General features: G+C 43.3%; 1 protein-coding gene across 2 annotated transcripts in view; it reads right to left on the minus strand.

Moving 5' to 3' along the window:
- Positions 1–25165, minus strand: part of Sil1 (SIL1 nucleotide exchange factor) — a 236064-nt gene that overhangs the window by 161873 nt on the left and 49026 nt on the right. For both annotated transcript variants that reach the window (XM_021150502.2, XM_021150503.3), the window contains one exon: positions 12025–12138. In XM_021150502.2, coding sequence (XP_021006161.1) covers positions 12025–12129 — 105 coding nt within the window. In that variant the 5' untranslated portion in view covers positions 12130–12138. The remainder of the gene's footprint in view (positions 1–12024; positions 12139–25165) is intronic.

Raw genomic sequence — 25165 nt, forward strand, 5'->3', positions numbered from 1 at the left:
CTAATACCCTAACTAAGACACATGGTCTTAATAAGAAGGGAACAAAGTTTACACAGTTCACTTAAAATCAACTTGAACTCCTTGGTGGAGAAAGAGCTATCAGGAGGCCCTAACAGTTCTCCCTCAGGCCATTGACACCAGAAGCATTCCCTGCTGGAAAAGCCTGTGGCTCTCACAGGTCCTGAGCCCAGTCTCAGGAGCTAGCACTGAGCTAGCACTAAGAAAGCTCCTGTACTTCCCTCACACAGGCTTTCCCCAGTTAGGATCCTGAGAAGCAGCTGGACAGCCACCCCAGCATTGAGCAAGGTAGCTAGTGAAGCTCCTAAGGGAACAGATCAGTGGTCCTATCCATCATCCTGTAGCCAAGAAGCAACCAGGCTGAGCATTCTCAGAATCTCTGCCAACTGGAGGCCCTGAGAAGTACACAGAACCTACCTTAGGCAGATGGTCCTTTGAAACACTGCCCGTAATACAACCTTTGGTCACACACAAATACCCCTCTGGGTCCACTAGTGCAACCCAGCCCCTGTGGAGTGCTCAGACACATGGCCCTTGCAAATAGACAGGAATCATGGCTCTGCTGCGGTGCTTTATATGTGCTGGCCCTCTCGAGTAGCCAAATCCTCATATGACCTGTAGAAACTAACAGGGATCCCACACCCACAAACAAATATACTACACCCAGAGCTGCTAGCAAATCCACCTAAGAGAACATAGGCACAACCCAACAACCCCTGCTGCAGCTGAGGCTATGAGCATGCCACAGACATCATCTACATGCATTATAGCTGAAGAAGCTACATGTTCTCAAGTACTCATTTAGAACCAAAGGCAACGCAACCTATCCTGTTGAATTAAATTCCTCAGTTAAAATATACCAACAGGTTGAATGGAGTAAAAAATGAGACTGCTGCCTACAAGAAACTCATTCCACCAGTAACATAACATGGACATAGACTGAACTTGGAGATATGGAGGAAAAATATCATGCAAACAGGAAGAAAAAGGAGCAAGAGTAGCTGCACAGGTGTTAGATAAAATAAAGCAAGCACTTTAAAACACAAATAAGGTCATCATATAATAATAAATGGACCAATTCAGCAAGATGAAATAGCATGTATAAATGTATATAGACCCAATGCTGGAACATCCAATTGTACAAAGCAGGCTCTCATGCATAATCATAGGGACTTAACACCCACTTTCATAAAAGGAAAGATAATAGGCAATCAAGGAAAAAATACTGGAGTTGAATTATACTATAGGCCAATTTAACAGATAATTACAGGACACTTCATCTAACAGTTTCAGTATATACACTTTTCTTCTCAGAACATGGAATTTTTTTCTGGATAGATTATATGTTAGACGACAAGTCTTTTAAAAAAAAAAAAAAAAGGTTATAAGAACTACACCTGAAAAGACCTGTATTTTTTTTTTTCTGCTCACAATTGAATAAAACAAGAACTCTATAGAGGGACTTTAGAAATGGTATAAAGGGGTCACACCAATGTAGCTCAGCAGGCAAAGGCACGTGCACCAGGCCTGACTACTTTATATTCAATCCCTCGAACTCACATGGTGGGAAGAAAGAACTGACTCCCACAAGTCACTGTAGGCTCACACCATGCGAAGCACACACACACACACACACACACACACACACACCTACATACAATAAATACGATAAAAAATTTAGAAGAACTTCTACAAATACATGGGAGGAAATTAATATTATTCTAAATAAACAGCAGGTCAATGACGATGTTTTAAATCAAATTTTCTTGATCCAAATGTAACACTAAGCACCTGTAGAGCAGCACTTAGAAGTCAGAGTCAGGAGATCAGCACATCAAGATCTTCCTCAACTACACAGTGATGTCAAGGCTGCTCCAGAACTATCTCCAAAACTAAATAAACAACAAAACTTCTTGAAACAAATGAGAATCAAACCATGGCGTATCCAAACCTTTGTGATATACTAAGAGGGAAGTTTACAGCAACCTTAAAAAGAAAGAAAGAAAGAAAGAAAGAAAGAAAGAAAGAAAGAAAGAAGAGAAGAGAGAAGAGAAGAGAAGAGAAGAGAAGAGAAGAGAAGAGAAGAGAAGAGAAGAGAAGAGAAGAGAAGAGAAGAGAAAGGCTGGGTGTGGTGGCGCATGCCTTTAATCCCAGCACTTGCGAGGCAGAGGCAGGTGGATTTCTGAGTTCGAGGCCAGTCTGGTCTACAAAGTGAGTTCCAGGATAGCCAGGGCTACACAGAGAAACCCTGTCTCGAAAAACCAAAAAAAAAAAAAAAAAAAAGGGGGGGGGGTATTACAACAGATTCTACAGAAATATAAGTACTATTATATACAACTAAATAGTAAAAATTGGAAAATCCACAAGAAATCGATTACTAAATACTAAAAATTGGAAAATCCACAAGAAATGGATTGATTTTCAGACACACAACCTATGAAGCTGAACATGACATAAAAATCTTGAACAGACCAAAATAAAGAGAGACTGAATCAGTACTAAAAAGTTCTCCCATCAAAAACAAACATACTCTGGGCGTGGTGGTGCACATCGTTAATCCCAGCACTCGGGAGGCAGAGGCAGGCAGGTTTCTGAGTTCGAGGCCAGCGTGGTCTACAAAGTGAGTTCCAGGACAGCCAGGGCTACACAGAGAAACCCTGACTCCAAAAACAAAAACAAAAACAAAAAAACAAGCATAGGCATTGCAGGTTATTAGACCACACCGTGAATCCTGAGATTGTTATTTAATTAAAAAACAAAAAACAAAACAGAACAAAAATGTCAAAAAATATGTTTCTAGTTGTGGTGTGGTTCAGTCCTTGGCACATCCCTCTGGTTGGAAAACAGACACACCCTTAGTACACAGCCTTAATCCAAAACAATGAAGGTAAAATTAGTCTGTAGGAAAAAGCAGCCATGTTTTAAAATGATGTCTAGTTTTGGGTGGCAGACAAAATGATGAATCAGAAAGATTTGACAGAATAGAATATGCCCAACTCTAACAAGAAGAGAGAATAAAGGGAAACTATTTAAAGAGAGCTGCAAGCGGGGAGGGGAGGAAGCAGTTTCACCAGGAGAGTTTTACAGAGACAGGTTAAAGACAAGTTAGACACAGATAAAGACAGAATGAGTCAGAGAATAAGAAGGAGCCAGAAGATTAAAACAGATTGCCAGAGTTAGTTTGAGACCAAGTAGAGCGATTCAGAAGAGGCAGAGAGAGAAGCCAGATTGAATCAGTCAGCTGGGAGAGGAGTTGGCTCCAGAATATCTGAGTTAAACCAGCCAGCTAGAGTTCAGAAAGAAAAGGTGAGTTTATTCAGCAGTAAGTCTCAGAGGCTGAAAACATTCTAGATAAAATTGATTGTATAGAGGATAGGAGCTTCTAGAACTAGGCCTAGGTTTGCAGATGGAGGCAGTAAGCCTTGGAGAGAGGACAATTATTTCTGGAGAATAAAGGTCATTTTCACATAGGACCAGAAGGCTCCATGGTATAGGTTACCAAACCTTCACCACACTATAACCGATCATCAAACTATTCCAAAGAATTGTCTGGTTCAGGATTCCCCTGCCTAAGTCATTCTATTAGGTCAGCATTATTTTAAATATTAAAACTAGATAAGAACACAACAATCCAATGAAACTAGAGACCAATATAAGTGATGGCATAAATGTGAAAATTCTTAACAAAATAATGGCAAATCAAACCCAACAATGTGTCAAAAAAAAAAAAAAAAAAAAACCCAATAACAATTAAGAACGAACAAACCCTACAGGGCTATTGAGATTGATCAGTGAGTAAAAGCACTTGCCCACAAGAGCTGAGTTAGAGATCCTTAGATTCCATGGTGGATAAAAAGAAATTACTTCCTAGGGGGGTTATCAAATAAGATTTATTCCACAGGTACAAGCATGGCTCAACACACATACACAAATAAACATAATTAATCACATCAACAAAACTGAGGACAAAACCACATGAGCATCTCAACAGATACAAAAACAAAAAACAAAAAAACACATTTAATAAGATTCAGTGGTGCTTAGATTCAAAAATCTAAAACAGACTTGCACACAGTAAATCCACAGTTAACAGCATGCTGCAGCAGAAAACTGGAATTGTCTATTCACAAATCTAGAACAAAACGAAAAATAAAGGACATCAAAAAAAAAAAAGAGGTCAAATTACTTGTTTGCAAACGCTGTGATTTTCTATATAAGAACACTTAATAACCTCTCTCTTGCTCGCGCTCTCTCTCTCTCTCTCTCTCTCTCTCTCTCTCTCTCTCTCTCTCTCTCTCTCTCTCTCTCTCTCTCGTGCACATGCAGAGTAGGGAGGGTTATCTCTCCCCCAGGAAAACGGAAAGTCGCCTTACATTCATAGGTCAGGCTTACCAACAGCCCATACCACAGAAAGATCTACAGAGCTGAGTAATTTTACAGAGTTAGTTTTTAGAAGGCCTGCTAAAATTTGTGCTGGCAGCTCCGCAGGTAAGTATGCTCAGCACCAAGCCTACAGCAGGAGTTCAATCCCCGGGACTCATGTGGTGGAGATAGGCGACCCCTGAAAAGTTTTCCTGACTTCTATGTATCAGGAAGCACACATATACACACTCAAAATAAACAGATAAATAGGAGGAAATTAATTGCAAAACTTTGTGTGGAACTCAGTCAGCCATGGTGGCACATGACTTTATCCCAGTACTTGGAAAAGTAGAAGCAGCCAGAATCTCTGAGTTCAAGGCTAGCCTGGCCTACAAAGCAAGCTCCAGGATAACTAGAGCTACACAGAGAAACGCAAAATCAAAACAAAACAAAACAACAACAACAAAAAAAAAACTCATGTGGAACTGTGGAACCCCGTGAACACAATCCTGAACAAAGAGAACAAAGCTGTCAGGGCTGCTGGGCTGCACCTCTGCTGCCATCCAAATGTGTGCTGGCCTGGGCTCAGAGCTCCCATCACCACATAAACTGGACATGGCAGCACACAGCTGTAATCCCAGCATTAATGGTGGAAGCAGGAGGATCAGGAGTTCAAGGTCATCCTCGGCTACACAAGGAGTTGGAAAACAGCCAGGATACAAGAGACCATATTAAAAAGAAAAGAGAAAACGGAGGGGGAAAAGAGAGAGGGAGAAAAAAATAACATAAGAAACTATAAACAAAATCACAGGGGAGCACATGAGGACACTGGACGGAGCAAAGGGCTTTTGTATTTTACATGATCCCCAAACACAAAACGTCATCACTGGTATACACTTTCCACACAGCATAACCTCAGAGAAGACGTTTCAAGAATGGATAAATGCAGCCATAAAGATAATCCAGTTGTTAAAGTACTTGCAGCACCCCTAGGAACCATACAAAGGATCAACTAAGTTGTACTGAGTGTATGCACTCTCTATAGATGTGTCCCCACAGACAACATCATAAATACAATAATAATAAAAAAAATTAAAGAAGTGGAGAAAAACATTTGCAAGATTCTTAGTCACCAAGAGATTACTAACCAGAATATATAAAGAGACCAGACAAACCAACATGAAAAAACTCAATGGCTACATGGAACTGGGTTGTAGCTCCATAGTGGAATGCTTAGCTAACATATATGAGGACCCTAGATTTCATCTCCAGTACTGTTCAGTAACAGGGCACCTACCTGCTGTGCACAAAGCCCTGGACAGACACAGTTTAAATATAGCTAACAAGTATGTGAAAAATATTCGGTATCATTGTGCTGCTAAGAATGGAAGTCACAGGCTCTTGTGTTTGAATGTTTGGTCCCCAGTTGGTGGAACTGTTTGGGAAGCATTGGGAAGTGTGGTCTTGTTGGAAGAGGTGTGTCATTGAGGGCAGGCTTTAAGTTTTCTCAATCCATTTCCAGTCTCTAGAAGGTTTGAATAATACCAGCCCCCACCCCCACCCGCACCCCACCCCACCCCCAGGCTCATATATTTGAATGATTAGTCATCAGGATAAGGAGGTGTGGCTTTGTTAGAGTAGCACTTTTGAAACCTCAAAGCCCCGTGTCTCTCTGCTTTCTCCCTCTGCCTTTTGATCAGGAGCTCTCAGCTACTGTTCCAGCACCGTGTGTGCCACCATGCTCCCAACATGATAACAGACTGACCATCTGAAACTGTAAGTAAGCCCCCGATTAAATATTTCCTTTAATAAGAGTTGCCTTGGTCACAGTGTTTCTTCACAGCAATAGAACAGTGACTAAGTCTCTCAGTCTCCCCCTGCCCCCCAGCCCTGTTCCTGTCTCTGCCTCTCATGCTTTTAGGTCAAGAGAATATAAGTTATCAGCTACTGCTCCAGCACCATGCCTACCTGCACACTGCCATACTTCCTGCCATGATGATCATGGACTCTGACCCTCTGAAAGTGAAAACTCCCAACAGACTCTTCTATAAGATGCCTAAAGCAACAGCAACACCATTAGCAAAATACAAATAAAAACAACAAGTTATCATTCTACTGAGTCAGAATGGCTATTATGAAGAAAACACATACAAAGATGCTGGTGAGGATATACAAAGAGGTAATTTTTACACCCAGTTGGTAGCAATATAAATTAGTGTAGTCATTATCAAAAACAGTTAAGGGTTTACTGACACAGGGTCTATCAGTCATACTACTGATCATGTACACAGAACTGAAATCAGTATGACAAAGAAATTACTGCACTTACATTTACTATAGCACTACTCACAACCACTAAGATACAAACCTACCCAGGTGCCCAACAGTGGATCGACAGTGAAAATAATAAATAACTGGCACATATACAATAGACACGTCTTCAACAGCTTGATGGGACTGCCTGGAGGACACTTTGTTATGTGACATTAGCCAGGCACAGAAGGATTGTTTTGTATTTTTATGTGGTACCAGGAAACAAACCCAAGGCTAGGCGAGTGCTGAACCACCAAACTACATTCCTAGACCACACAGAAAACCACATGTCCTTAATCACACTGAGGCTAGTCAGTTACTTTCATGATAGGGAACGAAGGAGGCACTGGGATGATTAGTGGATACAGGTGCTGTTAGATGAAGTCCAATAACAGAGAAACACAATCATGTTTGATAACAGTCAACTGAGTATTTCAAATTAGCTAGTAGAGAAAAGTTTGAACGTTCCTGAACTGAAGAAATGATAAACATCTAGGGTTAGAAATCGGGCAATCACCTAGCCTGGTGGTTACACATTTTATACATGTACTATACCTCATAAATGTGTATGAGGACTGCATTGATTAAGAATAAAATGCATCCACAGAAAGAAGCAACAGCCTTTAAGCCCTAAGGGGCCTAACATTTTCAACAGTCCTTTTTGCTCAACTTTTTTTTTTAAAAAACATCATTTCTTAGTATCATCTTTGAATCAAATTTTAAGAAATCTCAGACTTTAGTGGAAAATGACATAAATTCGGTGCTCTTGTGTTCAATCTGTTCTCTCTGTTCACCAGATCTGGCTCTGAGTGACTAGATATCTTCCCAGGAATCACAGAAAGTCAGTGGCATCAACATCCCAGACTGGACAGTAAATTCAAAAGAGAATTGGAGAAGAGATTTTGTGGAGAAACAGCATCATAAGAATGGGGTTACAATAATCATGGCAGCTAACGGTTAAATTGCTTCCCATGATTGGATTCATCAGAGCCTCGCTTGTGAGGGACAGACTATCCCCACTGTACAGATGAGATGGAGGATAAGGCCTATTCACAATCTCACTGCTCAGAAGAGCAAGGACCTACATTCTGGACAGCATGACTCTGAAACTCACGTGGGAAATCAGACTCACTTTCCTATTTCCTAGTTAAATATCTTAGTTAGTGGTGTACCCTGAATGCTAAGGAAGTAAAGCTGGAACAAGAGGTCACTTTGATATATGTACCAGCATATCCCTCCTCCCAAGCAGATACTCACGGGCCAGGTGAGAAAAACCACAGTTCCAGGGTCTGAGGAGAGCAGAACAGTGTCCTGACTAACAGGGAAACTAAAAGATGAGAGAGGCGGGTTGCTCTTGGTCAAGTCTAAAATAAATCTCGTGTTCCAGCACGCACAGCTGGCTTCTCATGGCTCCTTTCCATGCTAGAACACAGCACTCTCTCCTCCTTATCACATCATTCCAAATATCAATGTCCTCTCTTCTGACTAGCAAGGACTCCCAACAGAGGTGTTAGCTGACAAACACATTAAACAGCCATACACACTTTCTGGTGCTTGTAGTTGCGTCGGATAGTTTTAAAGGCTAAATCAAACCTTTAAGATCAAAGAGAATGAATAAACCCTAATCATAGATGGTAGACACTGTGAACGGAAAGTTCTGAAAAGAAGATGTATCTGGCTGTGAACAAAAATTCCCAGGAGGAATCTCTGTCTGCAGAAACTGATTGGCTGATTAGAATTTTAGTACTGTGGAGAGACTGGAATGTCACAGGTCCGGAGCCTAATTCCCTTCTCTTGGGCTAAGATCTGGTCCTCCAGAACAGCCATGCTCCCCATGCCACACACACAGACACACACACATCAGAGCATCCTGTGACAATAGATTAAAAAAAAACTTTTAGAATCTATTGACCCAACAAACAATTGGTTCTACCAGTCTGAGGACATTCTTGGTAGTGTCCTCAGATAGCATCTTGAGCCTATAGAAAGCTTCACCCATCTTGATGTAGCTTCATCTCTGATAGACTCACTTGCCTTGATTTATGATCTGTAAACACTTTATGAAACTGCTGCCATGTTGGAACATGGAATATTTTGGATAAGCAAAATCTGTGTTTATAGGTCATGGTCACTCAAAATGCCTCCCAAATAAGCTATTTCTTATTCCCTTTAAGAAGAGAGCTGTGGGCTTTTGTGTCAACAACACTATGACATAGAGAGACTTCTAGGGTAGCATATTACAACCCCCCTTTGAAAAATTAACCACTGGAATCCATACTCCCATACTAAAAACAACGTCTGGTATTTATTTGCCATATTGTACTAGTGCTGGTATTTACCTATTCAATCATATTTAATCTCAATAAAAATTTGCGAAGGAGATAGCAACGAGTCTCTCAGATGAGGAAACAAACCTCAGACATGGTCACAAAAGAGAACATAAGGGCTATGTTCGTCTCACTAAGCTCCACAGCCTCTCCACCCGCTCACAGCATCTTAGCAGACAAGAACTTCACAGGCACAGTCCCTTCAGCCCTTATCCTCCTCTTATGATGTGGCATCCAATTTAACACTTCTGGATGCTGTAACAAAATACCTGATAAAAGCCACTTTAGGAAGAAATGGTTACTTTGGCTAGTGTCTTAAAAAGGGATACAGTAGGGGAAGGAGATGGCTCAGTGACTGAGCACACTGGCTGCTCTTCCAGAGGACCAGTTCACAAGTATCTATAACTCAAGTTCCAGTGGATCCAAAACCCTCATACAGATATACATGCAGGCCAAATACCAATGCATATTAAAAGGGGGAAGGTGTCCTTTGTGGGGAAAGGCTGCAAGAGCCTAGGCTAAGTACTTCCTGGCATCCTCAGTCAGGGAGCAGAGAGGTATGAATATTGGTCCAGCTTGCCTTCTCCTCTCCATGTAGTCCAGGATCCCAACTCAGAATGCTGTCACCAGCCGCTAGAGCAGGTCTTTCCACCTCAATTAACCCATCTACAAACTCCTTCACGGACATGCCTAGACATTTGTCTCCTAGGCAACCCTCAAGCCTGTCAAGATGACATCGAATATTAAATACTCCCACAAGGGAGTATGACATCAGGTGCTGGGTAGAAAAGTCTTCCCCAGATCACACAGATATGCACAGATATCCTGCCGTGGGTAGGTATCAACCAAAACAAATGCCTTCAAGCAGGTCAATTCCAGTTCAGCAAGAACAATGCTTGGACTCCAGGCTCTGAAGAAAGGGTCATAAGCACTGATTCCATTTATAATACCAGCAAGGTGACTGGCTGGCTGCATAATTTGGATTTTAAATGCCATCGGGGCAGCACTTTTATGATATGAGAGAAAAGATGCTTTAACTCCTACTGCTCTTAGCACATGATGAGAGATTATGACAAACAGACACAGCTTAGGAACAGACAAGGATAAAAGCAGCTTCTCTTGATGAGAGTCGGTATTAACATTTTTCTGAGACTCAATAGAGCTAATATAAATGGGCCAGAATAATTACGGTTCTGAAAGCTCATCTATTTGGTTAGACTATTATCCAAAGGGGACTTGCTAACACACAGTCCTTAAGTAAATTCATCAGCATGCTTTGTTAATTGTGCATCTGCTTTCTCTCAACAGGGAACATAGGGATCCTCCTGAGCTCTAAGTTGAGAAGGGGACACATGTCTGATCCCTCAAGACTCTTGGGTGCCTTTCTGGGTAAGTTTTATTATAAGCTATGTCAGAGACATCATGTTGTAACTAGTCCTATCCCCAAGAATCCTGGGATTCCATTCCCATTGTCCTTGAAAAGCCAAAGAAAAAAAGGAGGAGGAGGAAGAAGAAGAGGAGGAGGAGGACGATGAGGAGGAAGAGGAAGGGAGGGATGGGGGGGGGAGAGAGAGAGAGAGAGAGAGAGAAAGAGCAAGCGAGCATGTGGAGGGGGTTGCAGATCAGGACCAACAGGATCTGTCAGAGAATGAACATCAAAAGCTCAAAAGGATTCGTGACTCCTATCTGTACATTCTCCACTCCACTTAGCAAGTGAGGTTGGGGAAACAAATCACTTCACAGAGAAGGTGGAAGCTTGGAGCCAGAGGTGAACCTTAGCTGAGCTGGGTTGTTATAGAATTCATCACAATTGTCATTTGCACTTCAAGGGCCTCTCTTCCAAAGCTTTACCCAACTTTTAGTAAGAGCCCTGGGGGATTGGGAAAGGTGGCCAGGGAAGGTAAAACTGTAGGGAAGGGGAGATAGCTGGTCAAGAGCAGTCTATTGCTGTGGAGACAATCCGGGGGGGAAAAGGTTTAATGTGCTGCAGGCAAGCCAGGCTTCTTTTGGCAATCTCTATCTACCTGTGACAAACACTGCAGCTCTGAACAATGCGGTCTAAATTAACCAGGACAGGCCCGAGAAGAACAAGAAAAGGAGACATAATCTCTGGACAGAAGACAAGGACAAAGAAGAGGAAGGAGCAGTCTGTTTGGGAGCTGCCATCGAGTTGTCAGGATAATCCTGACTTCCCCCAGCTTTTCTCCACATAGTGGTGATTCTGACAAAAGTACCTCAGGCTGGGCGGTGGTGGCACAGGCCTTTAATCCCAGCACCTGGGAGGCAGAGGCAGGCGGATTTCTGAGTTCGAGGCCAGCCTGGACAGCCAGGGCTATACAGAGAAAGCCTCAAAAAAAAAAAAAAAAAAAAAAAAAAAAAGAATACACACAAGAGGGCAGAGGAGATGACTCAGCAGTTGAGAGCACTGGCTAATAGAACACCCAGCACCCACGGGGCAGCTTACAACTGTCTGTAACTCCAAGACTGGATACCCTCACACAGTTTTACATGCAGACTAAACACCAATGCACATAAATTATTATTTTAAAAAAGAATACACATAAAACATTTCATAGCCGGGTGTGGTGGCTCACGCCTTTAATCCCAGCACTTGGGAGGCAGAGGCAGGCAGATTTCTGAGTTCGAGGCCAGCCTGGTCTACAGAGTGAATTCCAGGACAGCCAGGGCTACACATACAGAGAAACCCTGTCTCAAAAAAAAACAAAAAAAAAAAAAAACAAACAAAAAAAAAAACGAAACATTTCATTCAATGCTTGGTGCATGGGAGCTTATTATTACTTCATTATCATCATTGTTATCTCCATTGTCTCCTCAAAGGGAAACTGCCATGACCTTTAAACAGGAACTAAAGGAACTGGAAATGAGAAAACTGTTCCCATCAAACAGAAAACTCTAAACCTAGCCCATCCCACAGTGGTCTTGGGGACAAGGGGGCTGACTCAGGCCTCCTCCTGCCGGCTCTAATCTATAGGAAGACACTTACTGAGTTCTGACAGCTGAGGCAGAGAGTTAAACAGGAAGTCAACAGCAGCCCCAGCAGCATTCCTGGAGAGGCCATCCTAGTTGAAGGCAGGTGCTGAGGAGCCATAACCAGGACCTGAGGGTACAAGCACAGAAAACAGAAGGTCAGGGCCTGGTTCCTCCCCACCATCATGGTTCCCATAACAGTGTTTAACTCCACAAATGTCAGACAGCTCCTGTACAGAAGTGCAATAGGCCTTCTACTGCTGCTACATAAATCTCTGCAGCTCCCATCTCTCATCACTCGGGTTTGGCCCTGGTTAGAAATGCATGTGCATAACAGCCCTGGCCCTTCCTTCCCCACTGACAGTATCTGGGCGTATAGATAGTGCTACTGGCTATGGTGGAAAAGAAGGAAATTATGCACCTGAACTACATGTGAACAGAATCAGGACCAGGTCCATATCAGTATCTGTAGCATCCTCTTTTAACCATACCCATTATTATCACAGCTGACAACAGATAGCATCAGCATCCTGCAGCAAAGCTCAACATTTCCAAGCCACAAAATCCTCTGCACTCCTTTTTAAATGACCAAACAAATCATGGCATAATTATTTGTAGATATTAACAGTTTTAAAGCATAAGGGCAGAAAGATGTCCTATATTCATGGATTAGAGACAATATTGTTAAATGACAATCCTAACCAAAACAACATACAAATTCAATGTAATTCTATCAAATCACATGGTGTTCTCTGCAGTTCCCATGTCACATATACATATACTGACACATTAGTACACGTGGTTAAAATAAACCTAAAGCAAAACAAATAACAAACAAACAAACAAACAAAAATTCTGCTTTTAAGTCAGATAGGAGGATCAAGAATTTAATGCCATTCTGGACTACATAGTGAGACCATGTCTTTAAAGCAAAACAAAACAAAAAGTGACAGATAAAACTGCTCTACAGCCAGGAATACACCTACAGTAGAGCTAACCCAAGTGCTCAACAACAGATAAAGAGATTTAGCCAGGCACAGTGCTGCATACCTGTAACTCCAGCAGTTGGGAGGTACAATCAGAAGGATCAGGACATCAAAGCCAGCCCTAACTATACAGTGAGTTCAAAAACAGACTGCATATGTAAGATCTTGTCAAAAAAGAAACAAAAAATTTAAATCTACTATACACACACACAGAGACTACTAACCAGTCATATAAAAAGAATGAAATTGGGTACATACTGGAACACAAAGCCCCAGAACATAACATCAAGTGAAATGGCCACATAGAAAAGGACATATATAATGTGATTTGACCTTCATGAAGTATCTAGAAATCATAAGGGGAGGAAGGAGCATCTCTCTGTCTGCAAGTGGGTGAAGGAAAGGGAGAGTGGGGAATCATGCTTAATAGAGAGTCTCTGTAGACTAGCAATACAATTTGTAATAAAGTTGGACATCAAGACAACTTTACTCAAACTAGCACATAATCTAGGAGGGGCAGGGAGAGAAACAACACTAAGACAGAGTGACACGAAGCTCAGAAGGATTCAGAATGTGTTAGCCCAGACTCTGGGAAGATGCTTCACAGCCTGATGCTGCTCCCTCCAGTCCCGTGCAGCGAAGTGACTGAATCAGAGGAGTATTTCTGTGTATCTGAGACTATGCTGTTTACATTTCTCTCCTACCCCTGCCATGCTCCACCCTGCTCCGATTTGCTGGTTCTGTGACATAACTGCAGCAAAATGGACCCACTCTCTGAAGTTATTGCCCTTTGACCAGCCCATGTCTTCCCAGGGGCAGACAGAAACCTTCCCTAAGGACATCTGCAGCCCTGAAAGAAAACATCCCTGCTGGACCAGCACTGTGCTAAAAAAGCACAGCCAAACGGAAAAGCAAAGGCTTAGGGCTAAAAATAGCTGCTACATTCACCCAGCAGCAACAGCTTTTGCTTTCTGCCAGTCTCCCTCTCCATTTTTTTTTTTTTAATCACAAAATGGAACTGCTGAGTGCCACACAAGTTCCTCCCAGCATCCTGGCTTCCTGGGGGCACCAATCACACTGAGACAAAGAAGGGGTTCACCGCAACTGCACTGTTCTGAGCAGGTACCTGTCCATATCCAGGGTGATGGAAAGGGGCCAGGCTGGCTAAGGATGATCAAGGGATGGGGCTACCACGCTAAGAGAGGCTAGGGAGGCCAAGGTCTCAAGAGGACACAGCCCTGGATCTCCCAAATGCCTTTTTATCTTTCTTATCCCTGCAAACTTGACTTGAGAGTCAGGATAATGTGAGGTACATTATCAGAATATAAAACAAAAGAAAATAGTCAGGCATGGTAGCTCACTTCTGCAATCTATGCCCTTGGAAAGTCCGTTCAGGAAGACACTGAGGATACTGGCTCAGGGCCAGTCTGCTGGACCACAGAAGATGCTATCTTAAAAGCAAAGAAAGGAAGGGAGAGGAGGAAAGATAAAAGAAAGCACACTAACCCCAGAGCCACAGATGTCCTTCCTTGCGTGACAGTGCTCATGCATACATGCATGTGCACACACAGTCACATGCTCCCTTCCTACAGTTAGGGGTAAATATGGAACTGGCAATAAGAAAGACAGATGAGAAAGAAGAAGTCAAGGGCAAAATGAGAAATGAACAAGAGGCCCAGAAGAGACTGAGGAGCAATAGGTGGGAGGTGGCCACTGCAGTGTAACAGCTTCCTTATCTCCTAGAGTAGGAAGGGGACCGGAGGGCAGGGGAAAGGCAGCTCCACAGGGTTCTCATCTCCTCTGTCTCCTACACACACTCATGCAGCAGCAACATTTTCTGCCAATACAGAGGATGAGAGATCAAGTGAAAATGGATCCTTCATCTCTCCTCAATGATCCCACAAGGACCATACAGCTGACCTAGTTATCGCCTCCAATTGTTTTCTCACAAAAGAGAGCAGGCATGGAGTTAGGAGTGGGCCATTGGGAAGACTGAGGAGAGATAGAGGTGAAGTGGGGTCAGCTCAAAGGAATACGTTTCCCAGGCTTTGGAGGGATATCCAGAGAACAAATACTAACTCTGTAGCGAGTAGCAGGGGACACGTGTCTGTCCTTTAAGGCCCGGCCTGCAGCCCTGCCACTTGGTTTGGGTAGAGAGGATGCAGGCAAAGCCTGTCTCGAGCTTTGGCTGAAACCAATGGAGAAGGAGAAAGAGCAGAGTGGAAGCAGACAGAGCTGCATTTTGCTAGGATGATCTGTGAACCATAGCAGGCACCCAGGCATCTGGGGCCACAAAAGAAAACCTGAACATAAAGCCAAAGTCATGGCACCCCACTAGGCCTGAGGTGAGCACCCTCCCAAAGCACTTGCCATCCACAAGCCCGAGTTCACCCTTCAGGGCCAGCCAAACAAACCCTCCCATCATGCTTGGCCTTCACAGAGAACAGATCTACAAGCTTTACATTTATGGCCTTCATCCAACTTAAAGCACCAATCAGTCCAGGAAAAGGGAAACTATTTCAGTGTCTCCCAGTAACTTTTTCCTTAAGTACCCTTGGGCTCTGAGACAGGGAGATAATAAGGTACTTGAGATGACCATTTCTCTATCAAAACTGGCCATTTGTAGGCAGTGTGTCTACTTAAACAGAGATCAGGAGCTCTGCAATCCGTATTGTCAGTTTACCGTAGCCCAGAACAAACGTTGGGGGATGGATGAGGAGAGGCTGCCAAGCTCCCACCTCTCTGGCACCTCATGCTGTTTTATCCTCTGCTCCATTCACACAGACTGGGGAGAAGTCTGGGCCCTGTGTAAACAAGACAACCTCCAGTAGTCTTTTCTGAGAAAAGAAAACAAAAGAATAGGAAGAAAACTGAAGGAAGCCAGTAAGGGGGGTGGGGGGATTTCTGGGTACCAGGCAGGTTCTGACAGGGCTAGCTGACCCAGGCGGATGGTGGTTGCTCCAAGCCACAGGAACGGTGCACAGGAGGAACCAGGGAAATGTGAAAATGTCCAGTGCACAGCCAGCCAGTTGAGCAGCCCACCTTGGCGTTGCTGGTGTTTGGTCCTGGCTGCAGTATATGAAAACACATATACTTGGTCCTGCCTGCAGTATATGGAAACACATATACCTGTCCTGCCTGAAGTATATGGAAACATTGTTTTCTTCCATCTTCTAGAAGAAGTGAAAGAGCATGAATTTCAAATTTTATTTTATAAATAGGAAATGGGAATAAGGAGACAAAAAGACTGGGTAGAAAGTTTAGCACAGCAACTTAGAGTCCTACAGCCCTAAAAAGATGATTTTGACGATCTCCTAACTACATGACCTCAGACACAACTTTGCAAAGCCATCAGGATTGCTCAGTGGGTAAAGGCACTTGCCAATAAGCCTGATGATCAGAGTTTAATCCCAAGGACCCACATGGCAGAAGGAAAGGATTCCCACAATTGTCCTCTAACTTTTACTCACATGCTATGGCATACATGTATACACACACACAATTGTCCTCTAACCTTAACACACATGCTATGGCATACATGTATTCACACACACACACACACACAATTGTCCTCTAACCTTTGCTCACATGCTGTGGCATACATGTATACACACACAAGGAAACAATTGTCCTCTAACCTTTACTCACATGCTGTGGCATTCACGTACACACACACACATACACACACACAAGTGTAGTAAAGTTAAAAACACAACTCTGCTAAGTGTTACCTTTTTCACCTATAAAATGGGCATAGTAAGAGTTTCTACGACAGAGAATGGACAGGAGACTTCAATAAGTAATGCATGAAAAGTGTTTAGTATATAGCACCTGGCACTTCATTGTCCTCCATCACTGGTACAGTAGTTACTGTGGTCCCTGACCCGACAGCCAACCAGGGCAGGCCACTAGCCTGGAAATCACATTCTAGAGCCCACACCTCTTCCAGCTAACCCACAGGCTTTTTGCTGGGTACCTGCTCCCTGGAGGTGAAGACAATAGATGTTAATGAAAACCCCCACACCAGAATATGGTCTGAACCGAAATCCCAGGGCAGACCTAATCCACTCAGAGCTTTCTCAGCATACTAGCACCCAGACAGCCAGACCCAAGCACACAGAACTGCCAGCTGCAGGAACAGCTGTGAAACCATCCCGTGCTTTGCAAACTGAAGGTTAGAGGATGAGCTCTTCCCACAGACACATTCATTACTATTTATGGGCTGTACAAACGCACACACAGTCACTCACCTCTCCACAAACAGAAGCTAACCACCTAATTTAAGCAGGCAAATATGAAACGTAAAGAGGAGACTGAAAGGACAGCCCTGACATGGAAGAGCAATGTACTAAGGCTTAAGAAAAGAAGTGGAATGTTAAAGAACAACTTGAAGGACAAGAGAATTAGGTTTGGAGTAGTCAAATAGGCTTTCTCCCAAGATACAAAGTAAGCAGAAAGTCAAGAAAGAACAGAACACAGAGTGTTTGAAGATCAACAGAAATATGGTTGCTCACTGCAGTCCACCAACTAGCTGGCATTCTGGACTCAAACCTGGCCATCTGTACAGCAGGTACTCTATCTGTCCCAAGGAGAAGTACATTCCTAGGATGAAGCAGGTAAAGACTTCTCTCCAATTCAAGGCTGCCAACCAAGAGTGAAAATGAAGAGAGACTATTGGAGACTGACATTTCCAGTGAGCACAAGCCTTTTCCTGGCCAGACACTACTTTTCCAGTCTGAAGAGACAGCCCAAGAGGCCTTTCCAACAGCAGTACAGGACAGATTCTGGTTCTGCAAGAGAACACAGGAGGCCAAGAGAGCTCAATGGGCCCAACTAGAACCAGAGCCCTGGAAGGAGAGGGAAACAGCACAGAGAAGTGGAAGCAATGAAGTGCAGGCTTGACTCTGTTCTCCGGGAGGTGGGAGGACGTGACCTACCCCGCGCCCACTCCAGGAGGATGAAGTACACATTTTCAAGAAAGTGGCTAAATAGATTACTGCAAAATTACAATTTCAGAGACAAAAGATGATGGCTCTAAGAACAACCAAGAGACAAGTAAAGTGACTGAATAAAAGAACATTTTGCCTGACCCTCTCCAGATTGGACACAGCCTTCAAAGAATCTGAATGTTGGAAGCCAAGGCTCAGTTTTCATTTGTATTGCTAAAATGCAGATGACAAGAAAGCCACTTAATTCGCCACAGGGCACAGAGTAGATCTATGAATAAAAAGAAAGGTGAGCTGGGTAGGACAAGGATCTTAGTGCCATCAGAACAGGAGTGAGAATTGGAGACCGAAACAACAGTAGTCTCTGTAGAAACCTCAGAGTGCAAAGGAGAGCAGACCAAAAATAGTCCTCAGGGCCCACCTCAGGTCAGGAGAGAGAGGCAGTAGGCTGAGAAACCAGAGGGGCAGCAGTAAGACTCGTGTGTAGCATTACCCAGTCCAGGAGAGCGGAGACGGCATGGATGAGTAGTGCTGCTCCTAGAAGCCAAGGGTTGTGAAGTAAAAACTCTCAGTGCCAAGTATGGGATACCTTGCCATGTCAGGGAGGCCCCAGATGTACCAAAAAATATAGGCTTCATGATATTGCTCTTGGCTACACACCACAACAGAATGGTAAGACCTTCATGCTGAAGACATCACGAATACATAAAGAACATAAAACATAAAGGACATAAAGAAATCAAGCTGGAATTGACCTGAGACCTTCCTTCCTACTGGCTAGCTTTTATACTGCTGGAAAGAATCATCATCAATGATCTTATTCAATAATGGGCTAAAACTGAGTACTACAGAACCAGCTTGCCAGGCAAGATGTAACCACTGGAGCAATAGAGGCATGACTACATGGAGGTAATCAACTGCTTTCTGACTGGATCTGAGGCCTACTCCACTGGAGGCAACTCATAACTGGTACTTGTAAATCTGCTGAAAAGTTCATGATCAACGAGGTCATAGGCCCTAGTGAGGAATCTCCTGCTGTCATTCTGCAAAATGGACCTGTTAGCAAACAGTCTTTATATATGCTTACAACCAGAGGTTAGTGTTGGTTTCAACCTTAATCAGAAAAACTTTCTACAGTAGGCAGCAATTAATGCTGATTCATATCTGGTCAAAGAAACACTGACTGTTGAGCACTGTTAAGTATCCCTAAATAGAATCTCAATCAATCCGTCTCTCTCTCCCCCTCTCTCCCTCCCTTCTCCCCCCCACCTCTTCCTCCCTTCCTCCCTCCATCCTATGACTCAGAAAACATCACCAAATATGGGTCAGAAAAGCCACAGGATGAGGAGGAATGCTCCCTGGACATGAGATACAGCTATTATACTCATGAACTCACAGCGGCTGTGGTTACCTGCATAAGATCCTATATAAGACCAAGCCAATCAACTCCAACATTGATGGGAGAGGGCTCATGAGGCCCCACCCTAGCTGAAAAGCTACTGGCAGTTAATAACTACTGGGGGAGTTATATTTCTTCAGTGGTATAGCCACTGGTAAGTTACTTATGTTCTAGTAAGTAACACAAAATCTATATATTCATTCAAGCAACCATAATTAAACTGAGTCATGAAGAAGGAAAGGAAAGGAAAGGAAAGGAAAGGAAAGGAAAGGAAAGGAAAGGAAAGGAAAGGAAAGGAAAGGAAGACATGAAAGTAGGAGAAGAACTTACTGGGAAGAAAAGGAATTCAGAGAAAACAGAAAGAGGATATGAATAGGTAAGGAAGAATGTATACTCAAAATACATTATGTGCATTATAAAACTGTTTTTCAAGACCAGGTTTCTCTGTGTAACCCTAGGTGTCCTTGAACTCATTTTGTAGACCATGCTAGCCCCAAACTCACAGAGATCCACCTGCCTCTGCCTCCCAAGTGCTGGGGAAATTTGTCAAAGAATAAATTAAAATGTTTTTTAAAAGAGAGTAAGAGAAGGAACTAAAACGATGGCTCAGCAGTTAAGAGCACTTGTTCTCCCAGAGGGCATGAGTTCAGTTCCCAACACCCACATCTGGCAACTGAGAACTATCAGTAACCCCAGCTGAGGGGTTCTGATGCCCCTGGCCTCTGGGAGCACCTGAACATACATGCTGGTACTCACATGCAGATACATACACGTACACATTTTTTTGTTTTCTTTGGGTCTTTTTGGTGGTGGTGGGTTTTTTTGTTTGTTTGTTTGGTTGGTTGGTTGGTTTTTGGTTTTTCGAGACAGGGTTTCTCTGTATAGCCCTGGCTGTCCTGGAACTCACTTTGTAGACTAGGCTGGCCTTGAACTCAGAAATCCGCCTGCCTCTGCCTCCTGAGTGCTGGGATTAAAGGCGTGCGCTACCACGCCTGGCTACATGTACACATTTTTAAAAATAATAAAAATAAATATTTCTAAGAGAAAAAATTACAAGAAAAATCAAGTTGTAGACAGCACTGCCAAGAGATCAATCTGAATAAAGAGGAACTGATACACTGGGTTTGACAATGAGGCAGCAAGAGAGCCATTCATTCATTCACAGAGGAGCAGCATGTTGCTTTAACTTTGTATACTTTGGAGTTTGGAAATACTCAACATTCCACTGGAGTCTTAATAAAAAATATACTCTTTAATAGTATCATCGAGGGATTCTCCGATGCCATGGATCAGGTTCCTATGACAATATATCGCCATGTCCCATTGCACACACTCCCAGGTCAGTGAGGAGCAGTCGTCCCATCAGAGAATGGGGCAGGGAGGCAGATTCTCCAAGGAGAAACTCGAGTTGGACGGAATTCTCCTGATGCTGAGCCTTAGTCTGCCCCAGCCTGCTCAGAAGCGTTGTTCTTGGTTGAGTTGTAGCAGTTGGTGTGGAAGAGAACCACACCAGACTCCTTCCCTCGTATTCCAACGCAGTAACTAAGCATCTCGGAGGACAATCAATTCTGTTAAATAATAACTACACCCTACATTTATAGAGCACTGTATATGTGCTGAGCAAAATGCTAAGCTCATTTACTCGCCACAACAACCCTCTGAGGTGGTTCTAATATGCTGCTCATTTTACCCATGAGAGGACCAAAATTCAGAGGTTAAGTAACTAGCCAGAGTTCATGCAGCCAGAGAACAATAGATTGAGAATGTAAAGCCAATTTGGCCCCAGAACCAGGGCTCTTTCCATAGGTCATGCTGTCTCTCCACTGGTCTGTGAAATCAGCCACAGAAACTCAGTCCATCATTTTATCTGTTCTGCAATAATATAAAAAAAAAACTCACATTTTTTGTCATGAGAAAAATTTTTAAATGAGCCTACTGAGGCCCTCTTGTGGATAGACCTGCTTCTATGTGTCCAAGTTTCTGAGTCTGTCTCTGTGTCTTTCTTTGTCTCTCTGTCTCTCTGTCTCTGTCTCTGTCTCTGTCTCTCTCTCTCTCTCTCTCTCTCTCTCTCTCTCTCTCACACACACACACACACAGACACACAGACACACACACACACACAGACACAGGATGTGAGTAAGAGCCACAGCCTGATCACTATGCCTTCCACTAGATAAGCTGTAAGCATGAAGTGAGCCCAGCAGACTCTCCTTTATAATTATTTCTTGGCTCTTCCTGAGAGTGATCAGTTGATGCTGACAGTAACAATCAAAGTCACAAGAAACTCTACTCCATCTCATCTCTACTCCAATACTCTGGATTGATTCAGATTCCCCTGACTAGCTGTGTGACTTTGATGATTAACATTGTTAAGTTTCAATATCTATAAAGGAGACTTGCAAGTAACTACTTAGTTGTATGGTTATCAGATTAAATCAGATAACAAAACATACAGAACAGTGCCTGAGACAAAGTGAAAGTTCAAAAACCCTTGTAGCTAAGTTGGGCATGGTAGTACAAACCTTTGATTCCAGCACTCTGGAAAAAGAGCCAGACAGATCTCTGTGAGTTTGAAGCCAAACTCACAAAGCCAAGCAAAGTAGTAGATTCTGTCACTATCCAGGATTGCCTCTGATTGGAGCCCAGGCCTGAGCTACAAATTACCCACAAACATAGACCACTTGATGGTTGGGGTGCACACGCTGAAACCTAAGTGATACTGGCTGCCTTCGGAGTCCAGCTTCCTGATAACTCGGGCCTATCTCCACACTCCTGCTGTTGCTCTTCTACCTCTACAGAGCATCAGGGATTTTAGGAGCATCCACAGCAAGCACAGCAGAGCAAGGATCAGAATTCATCTTTCCTTTTTTTCTAAGGCCTCTAAGCTTCCAAAGGACAGCAGGGTCTCTTACTGGGACCAGAAGATTCTAGAGGAAGGTAAAACTGATAGTTCCTAACAACATACCAAGCCCTATTATATGCTGGTGTGGGTTAAAAGCATTCAGTATTCATATTTTTACAGATACAGTTTATATTTTTATCTTTATTTTTTATGTGTATGAGTGTTTTGCCTGCATGTACATAAGTGCATTGTAGAAGTGGTTCTGATGCTATCCTGTTCCCCAGATGGTTTTTGATCTGTCAGTAAAGAAGCCATGGGCCAATTGCTGGTTGGAAGAAACAGGCGGTACTTCCAGGTCCCTGGAGGCAAGAGACAAGGGAGAAGAGAAGAGTTTGCCTTGTTTCGGAAAGAGAAAAACCAAGCAGCCATGTGAGGTCTTGGGAGGAGGGAGGAGTGATGGCCTGTGATCGCTCCTATAGGTAGGTGTTCTGTGGTATTTAACAGGGATTAGATGTGTTTGAGCTACTAAAGTTTAGGGCAGGTGGAAGTTACAGAGATAAGAATATTAATAAGGGCACACTTTCCCAGGCAGGAGATAGTAGAGCCCAGCAATTGTGTCTAAAGGCAAGTTGATTTTTTTGTTTTTGTTTTTGTTTTTGTTTTTTTAGAGACAGGGTTTCTCTGTGTAGTCCTGGCTGTCCTGGAACTCACTCTGTAGACCAGGCTGGCCTCCAACTCAGAAATCCTCCTGCCTCTGCCTCCCAAGTGCTGGGATTAAAGGTGTGTGCCACCACGCCCGCTCCAAAGGCAAGTTGAAATTGAACAACTTTTATTGGTGGATTCTGGGTCAGGATTGTAGTGCACCCCATTCCAGGGGCTTATGCGGGGTAGCAAAAGCTACATGCAACAGTGTACTACTTGCATATAGTATCCTCAGAGGCCAGAACTGGGCATCAGATAACTTGGAACTAGAATTATGGACAGTTGTTAGCTGCCTTGTGGATGCTGGGAACAAGGTTCTCTGAACCAGCCTTCCCACATCTAAGGCTCAGATGGTACAACGATTTAAAAGAAAGTTCCCTGGGGCTATACCATGAAAAAACAGACACTTCTGTAGCCCATGTGAAATACAACTTTCTAATTGGAAGATAGATAACAACGAGGGTGTTCCTTAACTTACAGGGGACACACAACAACAACATTTACTTGCAAAAACATTTCGTGGCAATATGAGAGGATGGGTCGCCAAGCATAGAAATTACAACTACCCATGTTGGCTTTGACTGTCATCAGGTAACTGAAACATTATATTTTAAAGTGCCTGAGAGCCCACAGCTATTTATAATACCACATCCTTAAAAATTTGAAAGGGAGATGAATTTTAAAACATACACATTTACTTATGTAGGCAGAAACACACACACACACACACACACACAAAATCAGATGCCTCTCAACATAACTCAGAGACCCATAACTCTCGGGTTTCACAATCCCACCCAACACCCAGAGAAAATCCAGGCGCCTTCTCCAGCCTTCTCCAAAAGATGGTGGGAGGCTGGGTAGGTAGCCAAGAAACAAAGAAACCTAAACTCAGCACTTGGCACACAATTAAGGAGCAGAGAATTTTAAATGCATTGTTTCTGGCTCTAAATATATCTACATTTATTACCAATTTGGGATCAGAAACTACATTTAGTTCTGCCGTGACCACACGCTAAAAATATTAAGCAGAGTATTGCCTAGGAAACGGCAGCCCCATTCCAGAACTACCTCTGCCACGTTCCCAGGACTAGCTTTCCTGGGCTTTGCTCAGATACTCATTTTAGTAGAATTGTCACTATTTAGCCTAAGTCTCCATGCATCTTAGAAGACAAGGATGGCAGCGTAATCACAGCACTCAGAAGACTGGGCAGGAGGATGTCTGAAGTCAGAGCAGACTATATAGTGAGTTCTAGTCAAGACTATTTCAAAAAAGATGAGGGGAGGAAGGTAATGGGTGAATATGAACAAAATACAGTATGTGCATGTATGAAAATGCCATAAGACCAGTTATTTATGTATTACTACATGCTCGTGTAAAGTCTGAAACACTGAAAGTGACAAAGGGTGGGGGGAGTGAGCCCATGATCCCACAAACAGGAAAAGCACAAGTGGAAGCTCCAGGCCTGAGAGAGAGACAGAGACAGACAGACAGACAGAGATGGACAGAAACAGAGAGAGACAGAGACAGAAAGGAAGGAGAAAGTAAGGAGAAGGGAAGGGAAGGGAAGGGAAGGGAAGGGAAGGGAAGGGAAGGGAAGGGAAGGGAAGGGAAGGGAAGGGAAGAAAAAAGGGAAGGAAAAGAAAAGTCTCTTCAAGGTTTCTTAGTTAGCATTAACTGTCAACTTGGCACAACCTAGAATCACTTGGAAAAGGTCTAAGTTAACCATCTTTTTTGTTTGGTTGGTTGGTTTTTGGTTTTTCGAGACAGGGTTTCTCTGTGTAGCCCTGGCTGATCCTGGAACTCTGTAGACCAGGCTGGCCTCAAACTCAGAAATCCACCTGCCTCTGCCTCCCGAGTGCTGGGATTAAAAGCGTGCGCCACCACTCCTGGCTGTTAACCATCTTTTATCAGTTTGATTTGTCTGTTATTGTCTTGGTTGTTACCTTAAGTAGGAAGGCCACCATGGCCAGAACCATTCCCTGGGCAGGTAGTCTTGGGCTCTATGAGGAAGATAGATAAGTAAGCCAGAGAACGAGGCAGTAGGCAGCACTCTTCTATAGTTTATGCTGTGCTTCCTTGCCAGTGAAAGCGTTCCTGGATTGGAGGAAATGCTGTGTGGGATACACGCAGTCTTGCTTTCAAGGTTCTTGACCTGATCCCACTTGCAATGATGGACGGTGACCTGGAAGTGTAGGATAAAACTCCTTCCTCCCCTAAGTTGCTTTTAGCTAAAGTATTTCAGCACGGCAACTGAAAGGAAACTAGAACCTGGGCTCTC

This window comes from Mus caroli, unplaced genomic scaffold (genome assembly GCF_978045245.1).
Source record: "Mus caroli unplaced genomic scaffold, Mus_caroli_1 scaffold_19, whole genome shotgun sequence".
Classification (NCBI taxonomy): domain Eukaryota; kingdom Metazoa; phylum Chordata; class Mammalia; order Rodentia; family Muridae; genus Mus; species Mus caroli.